This window comes from Ceratotherium simum, chromosome 4 (genome assembly GCF_057802395.1).
Source record: "Ceratotherium simum simum isolate JZ-2026a chromosome 4, ASM5780239v1, whole genome shotgun sequence".
NCBI lineage: Eukaryota > Metazoa > Chordata > Mammalia > Perissodactyla > Rhinocerotidae > Ceratotherium > Ceratotherium simum.
Window position 1 is genome coordinate 93,928,731 of NC_141903.1, and position 11,963 is coordinate 93,940,693.

The 11,963-nt window shown below is 39.4% G+C and overlaps 1 protein-coding gene across 1 annotated transcript; it reads left to right on the forward strand.

The window, feature by feature from the left end:
* The first annotated feature begins 1,327 nt into the window (after positions 1–1,327).
* LOC101404514 (vomeronasal type-1 receptor 5) lies at positions 1,328–2,338 on the forward strand. Its single transcript, XM_014794353.2, is given in 4 exon segments — positions 1,328–1,409; positions 1,412–2,041; positions 2,044–2,087; positions 2,090–2,338. Coding segments are annotated over 4 exon segments (993 nt in total). The 5' UTR covers positions 1,328–1,339.
* Positions 2,339–11,963: the final 9,625 nt, after the last annotated feature.

The window sequence follows — 11,963 nt, forward strand, 5'->3', positions numbered from 1 at the left end:
TTGCAATTGAATATTTCACAAACGAATTTGCACGTCTCTGCTTTTGCCAAATAAGCCAGATGGATTTTACGATCCTGTCCATGGTTTCCTTGTTTTGAGGAAACACCCATCACCCTTCATCTCCACTACCCCTTCTCAGTGTTACTTTTATCTCCCAGATAATCTTTAGACCTTTATACTCATTATTGTGTTGAATAAGACTTTTTTCCCCATAAGATAATAGAGTAAATAACAAAAATGATGATGATATAGACCAAAATGATAATCACAAAGTAATCTGTCACTTCATGGTTGACCTGATTCACTTTTACCCCTGTATGTCCTAGTGCTGATTTACATGCTTTCTATAATATGTACATTTTATGTCCACTAGGATCCTAGGGACACTCTTACTTTCTAATTTTAGACTGTGGACACAGATGCACACAACTCATTTCCTCGCTTTCCATCACATCACAACACGATCATGTCTGCCAAGCCCAAGCTGGATCTGCTGAGTGGACCGCACTTTCTCTTCCCCTTCCCCTTTTTCTTGTGACACCTGGAGCACAGCCACTCACCCAGCTTCTTGTGATGGTGGTATGAATCATGTGACTGGTCATGACTAGGGAATGGTTTGCCGTGGAAACAGGGACTGCCTGCTCCCATCAAGGTGGGGTCTTGGTGCACGTCGGGGCTTACTCCCGCAACCTTCACCATCATCATGGGGTCCAGGCTTCATTTACCAAAATAAATACCCAAATTTGAATTTGAGAGTTCTAGTTGTTTACAGATCTTAAGGTTTTGTAGTTTTTCTGTAGAATCCATATAGGCTAAGTGCCAAGATATATGTGAGAACTCACTCTCCTACTGTTAATACTTACTGTTCAGTGGAAATGATTAGATCATTTTTCTTGGCTAAGATTTCTTGTGCCCTCAAATGCACCAGAGAGGGAGACATAAAGAAGACGAGCCAAAGATGGGAATGGTCCTGTTTGAATCTTTTACTGCTTCCACTTGCCAACTTTTTTTGCAATTATCCCTGGGCAGGATTTTGAGCATAGCAGAGATCCAACTTCCTTCCTGTCTTTGAGGTACTTACAAGTGGGAAAGAAACAATACTTTCCATTCATGGTGTCAATGTCGCTGTGTCGAGGGGCACAGGCTCTGTGGGAGCACAGGAAAGGGCACAGTGGGAGCACCACTGGGGTGAGGGTGGGAAACAGAGAGGGAGCATCCTGAAAAAGGTGTGACTGAGTTGATCTTGAATGATGAATAATAAACCACTCATATTCAATCCATGTTTTCAGGTGTAGAAACTACTGCTTCCAGATCACAGAGACTGTTGAAGATAGTGGTGATGATTGGGAACATGGCAGAAAAGGTGCTATTATCATAAGATTTATTGTTTTTCCTTTTTTTAGGAAAAAATTAATGAAGATGACCAAACTTCCTAGTTATATTGACATAAAAAACTTCTTTTGTCCACAAGCCAGCTTTGGGATCTCAGCAAACGCCTTCCTTCTTCTCTCCCACGTCTTCACTTTGGTCTTTACTCACAGGGTTAAGTCCATTGACATGACAGTTAGTCACTTGTCCCTAATACACATACTGCTGCTCTTCACCAAAGCAATATTGGTGTCCTCAGACTTGTTCAGGTCACGGAATATTCAGAACGATGTAAGGTGCAAGGCAGTAGTCTTGTTAAGTAAGGTGCTGAGGGGCCTCTGCATCTGCACCACCTGCCTCCTGAGTGCACTCCAGGCCATCACCATCAGCCCCAGCAGCTCCTCCTTGGCAAAGCTCAAACACATTTCTCCAAATCACACCCTAGGATTCTTCCTTTTCTCGTGGGTCCTCAACGTGTCCATCAGTAGCCACCTTCTGCTCTACACTGTGGCCACCCCCAATGGGTCTGAGGCCAGTCTTCTGTTTATCACGAAGTTCTTTTTTGCCCATGAGCTACATGCACAGGAGCATGTTTTCCACACTAACGACATTGAGAGATGTCACCTTCATAAGGTTCATGGTCCTCTCTAGTGGCTACATGGTGATTATTTTGTATAGACATAAGAGGTTGTCCCAGCACCTCCACGGTACCAGCCGCTTCCCAAGAGTCTCACCAGTGAAAAGGGCTTCTCAGACCATCCTGCTGCTGGTGAGTTGTTTTGTCTTCCTATACTGGGTGGACTTCACTTTCTCATTTTCAGTGCTTGTGACATGGATAAATGACCCTCTATTGGTGTGGTTCCAGATTAGTGTGGTCAATAGCTATGCCACCATTAGTCCTTTGGTGCTAATCCATGCAGATAAGCGAATATTCAAGATTGTGCAAACTCTGTGGTGGAAGAAGAAATAAGGTTTAAAAACGTTAATGGAAATTTACAACTAATATGCATTTGACAGTCCCCAAATAGTTTTATGTATTGCATGGGTTATTTTTCTGAATAAATTCATTGAGAGTTATTACTAATTCTCTGTTATATCTGTTATATAAACATTTGTAATGTGGTTGGCAAATACAATTGATTCAATTATACACATCAGTCATATATCTGTAGGCTTTTTTTTTAACTTTTTTTTGGTGTGTGTGTGAGGAAGACCAACCCAGAGCTAACATCCGATGCCAATCCTCCTCTTTTTTGCTGAGGAAGACTGGCCCTGGGCTAACATCCGTGCCCATCTTCGTCCACTTTATATGGGATGCCGCCACAGCATGGCTTGACAAGCTGTGTGTTGGTCCGCATCCAGGATCCCAACCTGGGAACCCCAGGCCGCCAAAGCCTAGCACGTGAGCTTCACAACTATGCCACCAGGCCAGCCTGCTTTCCATTCATTTTTGCATCTCTGGCCAGATTTCTGGGAACATTGTCTTTTTCTTCAATTATATTATTGGAAATTCTTTTATTGAACATTGATTATAGGTAAATGCCTCCCCCTTGATCTAAAATGTCTTTCTTTTATTTATTTCTTAAAGTCAAATAAAGTATAGTTGATTCTCGTTATTTGTGGGAGTTAGTTCTACAGTGTTGCTTAAAACACTGAATTAGCAGATATTGATCCATTGTTCCTAAGGAAAATGCAAGGTTAGGTTAGCGTGAGGCTCTGGTCACAGCACGTTCATCTACTGATGAATACACAAGCTTGTTTTGTGTGTGTTTCTATTAAAGACAATGTATTCAATATTATTGATTAACAGTGAACTCATGGCCACCAGCACTGTAACTCATGCCTCAAGGAAGTCTACGTTAACGAACAAATTTTTCCTGTAAAGCACATCACAGACTTCTGTGCTTTGTCACACTGGGCAGCACATCCTCACTGCACTTGGCAGCCATCTTAACAGCAAAATCACCAACAAAAAAAGCACAAAAATGCAAAAATGTGGCACTAAATATATCAGAAAACGACACTGGTTTACCGTATGAGAGCTGAAACAAGATCAGAGCATTGCCCTGTTGACTTATCTGGGAACGTGGATGCCAGCTGACTCAAGGTTTTGCTTTTCTGTGCACGTCCCCAAATCACTGTGAAAGTACTGGGAGTAGTGCTTTTGGGGTTACAAATGAATTTTAATGAATAAGTGAAATTACAAATATGGATAGTTCTGTGTTCACAATTTCTTATAGTGTTAGAATAAAATTTTCTTTTCTCTTGGCTTTCATTATAGATTTTGTGAATTATGCTGACATTCATGATATTTTTAGGTAGATTGTTTTCCTTCCCTCTGACTAAATTCAATTTTTTCCTTAACATTGGTGTTCCTATTACGTTGTGCTGTGTCTGTCTATGGACACCCACTTTTTAAAAATCACATTTATTTGATATCCCACATCAATCCCATTTCCTGTATTTGTCACTTCTATAGGATTCTAGATCTTTATTTTTTCAAATATTATATCTTTGTTTTCTCCACTTCTCTAATTCCGAATTTCTAACATATTGTAGAATACACCTTCTCATTTTATTCTTTGTATCTCTTAATCTCTTTTACATATTTATTTATGTTCTTCTGGTTTTATTGAGATACAATTGACGTACAATATTGTGTGAGATTAAGGTGTACAATGCGATGACTTGATACGTGTATATATTGTAAAATGTTTACCAAAATAAGGTAAGTTAATGCATCCTTTTTCTCACAAAATTATCATTTTGTTGTTGTGGTGGTGAAGACATAGAAGCTCTATTTCATAGCAACTTGCACGTATAGGATACAGTTACCTATGTTAACTGTGCTCACCACACCGTATGTTAGGTCCCTGGAACTTATTCATTTTGTAACGGAAAGGTTGTAACTGGGACCAACATCTCCTCATTTCCCCACCTCTCCACCTCCGGCAACCACACCATTCTATTCTCTGTTTTATAGAGTTCAATGTTTTTAGATTCCACACATAAGCGGTATCATATGGTATTTGTCTTTCTCTGCCTGACTTATTTCATTTAGGACAACGCCCTCAAGTCCATCCATGTTGTCACAAATGGCAGAATTTCCTTCTATTTTATGGCTGTATAATATTCCACTGTGTATATAACACATTTTCTTTATCCATTCATCCATCACTGGACACTTAGGTTTTTTCCATATCTTGGCTATTGTGAATAATGCTACAATGAACATGGGAGTGTAGATATCTCTTCGATATAATGATTTCATCTTCTTCAGTTATATATCCAGAAGTGGGATTGCTGGATCATATGGTAGTTCTAGTTTTAATTTTTTGAGGAACCTCCATACTGTTTTCTATAGTAGCTGCACTAATTTGCGTTCCCACCAGCAGGGCACAAGGGCTCCCTTTCCTCCACATCCTCACCAATGTTTGTTATCTCTTGTCTTTTTGATAATAGCCACTCTAACAGGTGTGAGGTGATATCTCATGGTGATCTTGATTTGCATTTCCCTGATGATTAGTGATGTTGAATACCTTTTCGTGTACCTGTAGGCCATTCATACGTCTTTTTTGGAAAAATGTATTGAGTTCCTAGGTCGATTTTTAAATCAGATTGCTTGTTTTCTTGAAATTAAGTTGTTTGAATTCCTTGTATATTTTTGATATTAACCCCTTATCAGATTTGTGGTTTGCAAGTATTTCCTCCCATTCCCTAGGTTGCCTTTTCATTTTGTTGATGGTTTCCTTTGCTCTGTAGAAGCTTTTTAGTTTGATGTAGTCCCACTTGTTTATTTTTGCTTTTGTTGCTTGTGCTTTCGGTGTCATATCCAAAAAATCATTGCCAGGACTGATGGCAAGGAGTTTTTTGTGTGTTTTCTTCTAAGAGTTTTAGAGTTTCGGGTCTTAAATTTAAATTCTCAATCCATTGTGAGCTAATTTTTGTGAGTGATGTAAGATCAGAGTCTAAATTCTTTTTTAAAGCTTTATTGACATCTAATTGACATACAACGTTGTCTAAGTTTTAGGTGTACAACGTGTTGATTTGATACACTTATATATTGCAAAATGATTACCACCATAGCATTAGCTAACACTTCCATCATGTCACGTAATTACCATTACTTTTTTGTGGTGAAAGCAGTTAGGATCTACTCTCTTAACAACTTTCAAGAACGTAAGACGTTATTGTTAACTAGATGGGCGTCCAATTTCACTGTTTTGCGTGTAGATATCCAATTTTCCCAACACCATTATTGAAGAGACTATACTTTCCCCACTGAGTATTACTGGTTCCCTTGTCATATATTAGTTGACCATATATGTATGGGTTTATTTCTGGGCTCTTGATTCTGTTTCATCGGTCTATGTGTCTGATTTTATGCCAGGGCCATACTGCGTTGATTACTATAGCTTTGTAATATAGTTTTTTTTTTTTTTTTAAAGATTTTATTTATTTATTTTTTTCCCCCAAAGCCCCAGTAGATAGTTGTATGTCATAGCTGCACATCCTTCTAGTTGCTGTATGTGGGACGCGGCCTCAGCATGGCTGGAGAAGCAGTGCGTCAGTGCGCGCCCGGGATCCGAACCCGGGCCGCCAGCAGCAGAGCACGCGCGCTTAACCGCTAAGCCACCGGGCCGGCCCTGTAATATAGTTTGAAGTCAGGAAGTGAGATGCCTCCAGATGTATTCTCTGTCAAGATTGCTTTGGCTACCCGAGATATTTTGTGGCTCCATACAAATTTTATGATTATGTTTTTTTAATTTCTGTGAAGAATGTCATTGGAATTTTGATAGAGATTGCATTGAATCTGTAGATGGCTTTGGGTAGTATGGATATTTTAACATATAACAAATAATATTGTCTTCCTATCCATGAACACTGGATGTCATTCCATTTATTTGTGTCCCCTTCAATTTCTTTCATCAATGTCTTATAGTTTTCAGTGTATAGATCTTTGACATCCTTGATTAAATGTATTCCTAAGTATTTTATTGTTTTTGATGCTACCATGAATGGGAATGTTTTCTTTAATTCTTTTTCAGATAGTTCGTTGTTAGTGTACAGAAATGCAAATGATTTTTGTTTGTTGATTTAGTGTCCTGAAACTTTACTGAATTCATTTATTGCAAACAGTTTCTTGGTATAGTCTTTAGGATTTTCTATATACAAGATCATGTAACCAGCAAACAGAGACAATTTTACTTCTTCCTTTGTGATTTGAATGCCTTTTATTTCTTTCTCTTGCCTAGTTGCCCTGGCTAGGACTTCCAGTGTATGTTGAATAGGTGTGGTGAAAGTGGGCACCCTTGTCTGGTCCCTGATCTTAGAGGGAAAACTTTTACCTTTCCCCATTGAGTAAGATGTTAGCTGTGGGTTTGTCACATATGGCCTTTATTATGTTGAGGTATGTTCCTTCTATACCCAATTTGTTGAAAGTTTTTATCATGAAAGTACGTCCAAGTTTGTTAAATGCTTTTTCCGCATCTATTGAGAGGATTATGTAATTTTTAGCTTTCATTCTATTAATGTGCTGTGCCACATTTTTCAATTTATGTAGGTTGAATCATCCTTGCATCCCAAGGATGAATCTCACTTGATCACAGCATATGATTCTTTTAATATGCTTTTTAATTCAGTTTGCTAATATTTTGTTGGGAATTTTTGCATCTATCCTCATCAAGGATATGGCCTGTAGTTTTCTTTTCTTGTAGCATTCTTATCTGGCTTTGGGATCAGGTTAATACTGGCCTTGTACCATTAGTCTGAGAGCGTTCTATCCTCTTCAAATTATTGGAAGTGTTTGAGGAGAATTGGCACATTTCTTTAAATGTTTGCTAGAATTTACCAGCGAAGCCATCTGGTCCTGGGCTTTTCTGTGTTGGGCAGTTTTTGATTACTGATTCAATTTCCTTACTTGTTCTTGGTATGTTCAGAATTTTCATTTTTTCATGATTCAGAATTGGTAGATGTAGGAGTCTAGAGATTTACTCTTATCTTCTAGGCTGTTCAATATGTTGGCTTGTAATTGTTTTTGGTTGTTTCTTATGAACCTTTGTATTTTTTTAGTATCAGTTGTAATGACTCCTTTTCACTTATAATTTTATTTATTTGAGTCTTCTCTCTTTTTTTCTTGGTAATTCTAGCTAAAGATTTGTCAATTTAATTAATCTTTTCAAAAAACCAACTCATAATTTGGTTGATATTTTCTATTGTTTTTCTCATCTCTTTTCATTTATTTCTGCTCTGATCATTTTTATGTCCTTCCTTCTGCTAACTTTGGGCTTAGTTTTTACTTCTTTTTCTACTTCCTTGACATATAAAGTTAGGGTGTTTATTAGAGATCTTTCTTTTTTCTTAAGGGAGACATTTATCACTATAAATTTCCCTCTTAAAATTGCTTTTGCTTCATCCTGTAGATTTTGGTATATTGTGTTTCCATTGTGGTTTTCCCCAAGATATTTCTCAATTTCCCATTTGATTTCTTCTTTGATCCATAAATTGTTCAATAGTGCATTGTTTAATTTCCACAAATTTGTGGATTTTTCCATCTTTCCTCTTGTTGTTGATTTCTAGTTTCATATCTTTGTACTCAGAAAACATTGTTGGTACAATTTCAATCTTCCTAAATTTGCTAAGACTTGTTTTGTGTCCTATCAATATAGTCTATGCTGGAGAATGTTCCGTGTACACTCGAGAAGAAGGTGTATCTGCTGCTGTTGGGTGGAACATTTTGTGGATGTCTGTTAGGTACATTTGGTGTAATGTGTGGTTCAGGTCCAACATTTCCTTGTTGATTTTCTGTTCTATGATCTATCCATTGCTGACAGTGGGGTATTGAAGTCCTCTATTGTGGTGTTGTCTATTTCTCCCTTCAGATCTCTTAGTATTTGCTTAATAGATTTAGGTGCTCCAATGTTGGGTGTGCATATATTTATGACTTTGGTATCTTCTTGATGAATTGACCCCTTTATCATTATATAATGACCTTCTTTGTCTCTTGTTACTGTTCTTGGCTTAAAATCTATTTTGTCTGATATAAGAATGGCTGTGCCTGCTTTCTTCTGGTTTCCACTTGTTTGTGCTATCATCTTTCATCTCTTCACTTTGAGCCTCTGTGTGTCTTTAGAGCAGAAATGGGTCTCCTGTAGGCAGCATATTGTTAGGTCTTGTTTTTTTTTTAAGCATCCAGCCATTCTGTGCCTTTTGATTGGTGAGTTCAATCCAATTACATTTAGAGTGACTGTTAATATGTAAGAACTTACTAATGCCATCTTATCATTTGCCTTCTGGTTGTTTTGTGTCTTTGTTGTTTCTTTTCCTCTGTTTCTGTCTACTTTTGTAAGTCAGTGGTTTTCCATGGTGATTTGCTCTGTTTCCCCTTTTTTTATGTTTCATGAATCTACTCTAGATTTTTGTTCGGTGGTTACCATGAGGCTTACATGAAACATCTCATACATAAAACAGTCCATTTTATGCTGATAGCAACTGATCTTTGTTCATCTATAAAGGTTCCACCCTTTTACCCCTCCTCTTTTTTTTTTTTTTTTTGGAGGATGATCAGCCCTGAGCTAACACCTGTCAATCCTCCTCTTTTTTGCTGAGGAAGACTGGCCCTCGGCTAACATCCGTGCCCATCTTCCTCCGCTTTATATGGGATCCTGCCACAGCATAGCTTGACGAGTGGTGCGTCAGTGCACACCCGGGATCCGAACTGGCGAACCCCAGGCCACTGCAGCTGAGTGCGTGCACTTAACCACTTGCACCACCAGGCTGGCCCCTGTGCCCTTTATATATATTTTTTTTCTTTTCTTTCTTTCTTTTTTTTTTTTTTTTTGCTGAGGAAGATTAGCCCTGAGCTAACATCTATTGCCAATCCTCCTCTTTTTTTGCTGAGGAAGATTAGCCCTGAGATAACATCTGTGTCAGTCTTCCTCTATTTTGTATGTGAGAGGCTGCCACAGCATGGCTGACGAGTGGAGTAGGTCCATGCCTGGGATCCGAACCCATGAACCTGGGCCCCCGAAGTGGAGCGTGCCAAACTTTAACCACTACACCGTGGGGCTGGCCACCCTTTTATATTTTTGCTCTAACAATTTACCTCTTTTTATGCTGTGTATTCGTTAACACATTAGGACAGCTAGTTATTTTTAACGCTCTTCCTGTAACCTTTGTGCTATAGTTAGGTGGATGACACACCGTTCCACTGTAGAGTTACAGTTCACCATTACCAGGGTGTTGTGCACTTTCATATGTTTCATGTTGCCAAACTTTTCCTCTCAGCTTGAAGAGCTCCTGCCACGTCTTGCAAGGCAGGTCTGGAGAGGGAAACCCTCAGCTTTTGTTTGTCTGGGAAAGCATTTACTTCTCTCTCATATCTGAAGGATAACTTTGCCAGATAAAGTATTCTTGGCTGGCAATTTTTATCTTTTAACACTCTGAATGTCATTCCATTCTCTCATGGTCTGTGGAGTTTCTGCTGAGAAATTTGCTGAGAGCCTGATGGGGTTTCTGTGATGGTTACTTTCTTTTTTCCCCTGGCTGTCTTTAAGTTTCTTTTTTTTTTTTTTTTTTTTTAAAGATTTTATTTATTCAGTTTTTTCCCCCCAAAGCCCCAGTAGATAGTTGTATGTCATAGGTTCACATCCTTCTAGTTGCTGTACGTGGGACTCGGCCTCACGTTGGACGGAGAAGTGGTGCCTCGGGGCGCTCCCGGGATCCGAACCCGGGCCGCCAGCATCAGAGCGCGCGCACTTAACCACCAAGCCACGGAGCCGGCCCTAAGTTTCTTTCTTTTTTTACATTTTGACCCCCTTCACCCATTTCTCCCACTCTCCACCCCCTGCCTCTAACAACCACCAATCTGCTTTCTGTATCTATGAGCTTGGTTTGTTTTGGGTTTTTTGTTGTTGTTGTTTAGACTCCACATATAAGTGATATCATACGGTACTTGTCTTTCTCTGTCTGATTTAGCTCACTTAGCATAATGGCCTCAAGGTACATCCATGTTGTCACAAATGGCAAGATTTCATTCTTTTTTACGGCTGAATAGTATTCCATTGTATATATATATACCACATTTCTTTGTCCATTTGTCCATTGATGGCAATGGACACTTAGGTTGTTTTCATATCTTGGCTATTGTAAATAATGCTGCAATGAACATGGGGGTGCAGATATCTTTTTGAGTTAGTTTTTTTGTTTTCTTTGGATAAATACTCAGAAGTGGAATTGTTGGCTAAGGATTTTTTCTTTATCATTGACTTTTGACAGTTTCATTATAGTGCCTCTTGGAGAAGTTCATCTTTTGTATAGAGATAACAGAGTGTCCTATTAGTCTCATGGACTCATCTGTCTGCTTCTTCCCAGGTTTGGGAGATTCTCAGCTCTCATTTCTTTAAATAAACTCTCTGTCCCCTCCTCCCTCTCTTCTCCTTCTGGTACACCAATTATTCTTATATTAGCCTTTCTGATCAAATCCAGTATCTCTCATAGAGTTTCTTCACTTTTAAAAAACATCTTAATTCTCTTTCCTCTTCTAATTGAATTATTTCTATATTCCTACCCTCCAAGTCAGTTATTCTTTCTTCCATCTGGTCTGCCCTGTCATCAACGCTCTCTATCACAATCTTCATTCCATCATTGAATTTTTCAGTTCTAGAAGTTCTGTTTGGTTCTTTTTCATAATTTCAATCTCTTTGGTAAGGAACTCCTTCTGCTCATTAATTTTATTCCTGAGTTCATTGAATTGCCTCTCTGTGTTTTCTTGTGGCTCATTGAATTTCTTCTTAACAGCATTTTGAAATCTTTGTCAGCTAGATCATGATATTCCTTGCCTTGTGTTTGATTGCTAGAGAGTTGTCATTTTCCTTTTGTGATATCATATTTCCTTGATTTTTCATACTTTTTGAAGCTATGTCCCACTTTCACATTTGAAGTAGCAGACAACTCCTTAATTAAGGTATTTTATATCTTCTTTAGTTCTTACAATTCAATAGGCTGGCTATTAGAAACCTTTCTTCTGTATTCCAGATTGTGGTGCTATAGTGCAAGTTTGTGGCTTCTCCTTCTGGAGCTGGCTCACGGGGATGCCTGTACAAGGAGCCAGCAGCTGAGTGGGGGCAAGTGTGGGCTTAGAACCTGGGGCTTTGCGGGTGCCCACAGCCTGGTGGGGGCATCCTTGACTGGGGTGCACCCAGAAGTCTGTGGGCAGACCTCTTGTTGAAGTCCCAAAGCACACAGCAGGAAATGCGTCTTTCAAAGCCCTCCAATATTCTTATCTGCCTCTTTCCCTTTCCTCTCCCTCCCCCAAGTCACAAAGGTCCCTCTTCAGAAATCTGGGTGCTGCTGGAGAAAAATAGGTCCCTCCAGCTGTAACCCACACAACTGGGGAGGCTGGGCAGTCACTCACCACTTTTGCTTTCCACCTCCTCCAGGGGAGAGACGCTGCTTCCATCTTCTCTGCCAGGCAGGCTGGTGCCGAAGCCCAGCCCCGTGCAGGGTCGCCTGGGCAACACTTGGCGGGTGTCCTCCATCTTCTCTGCCTCCAAACTCATCTGTGTCCCGCTCTGAGGGCATGCTAGCTTCTCCCT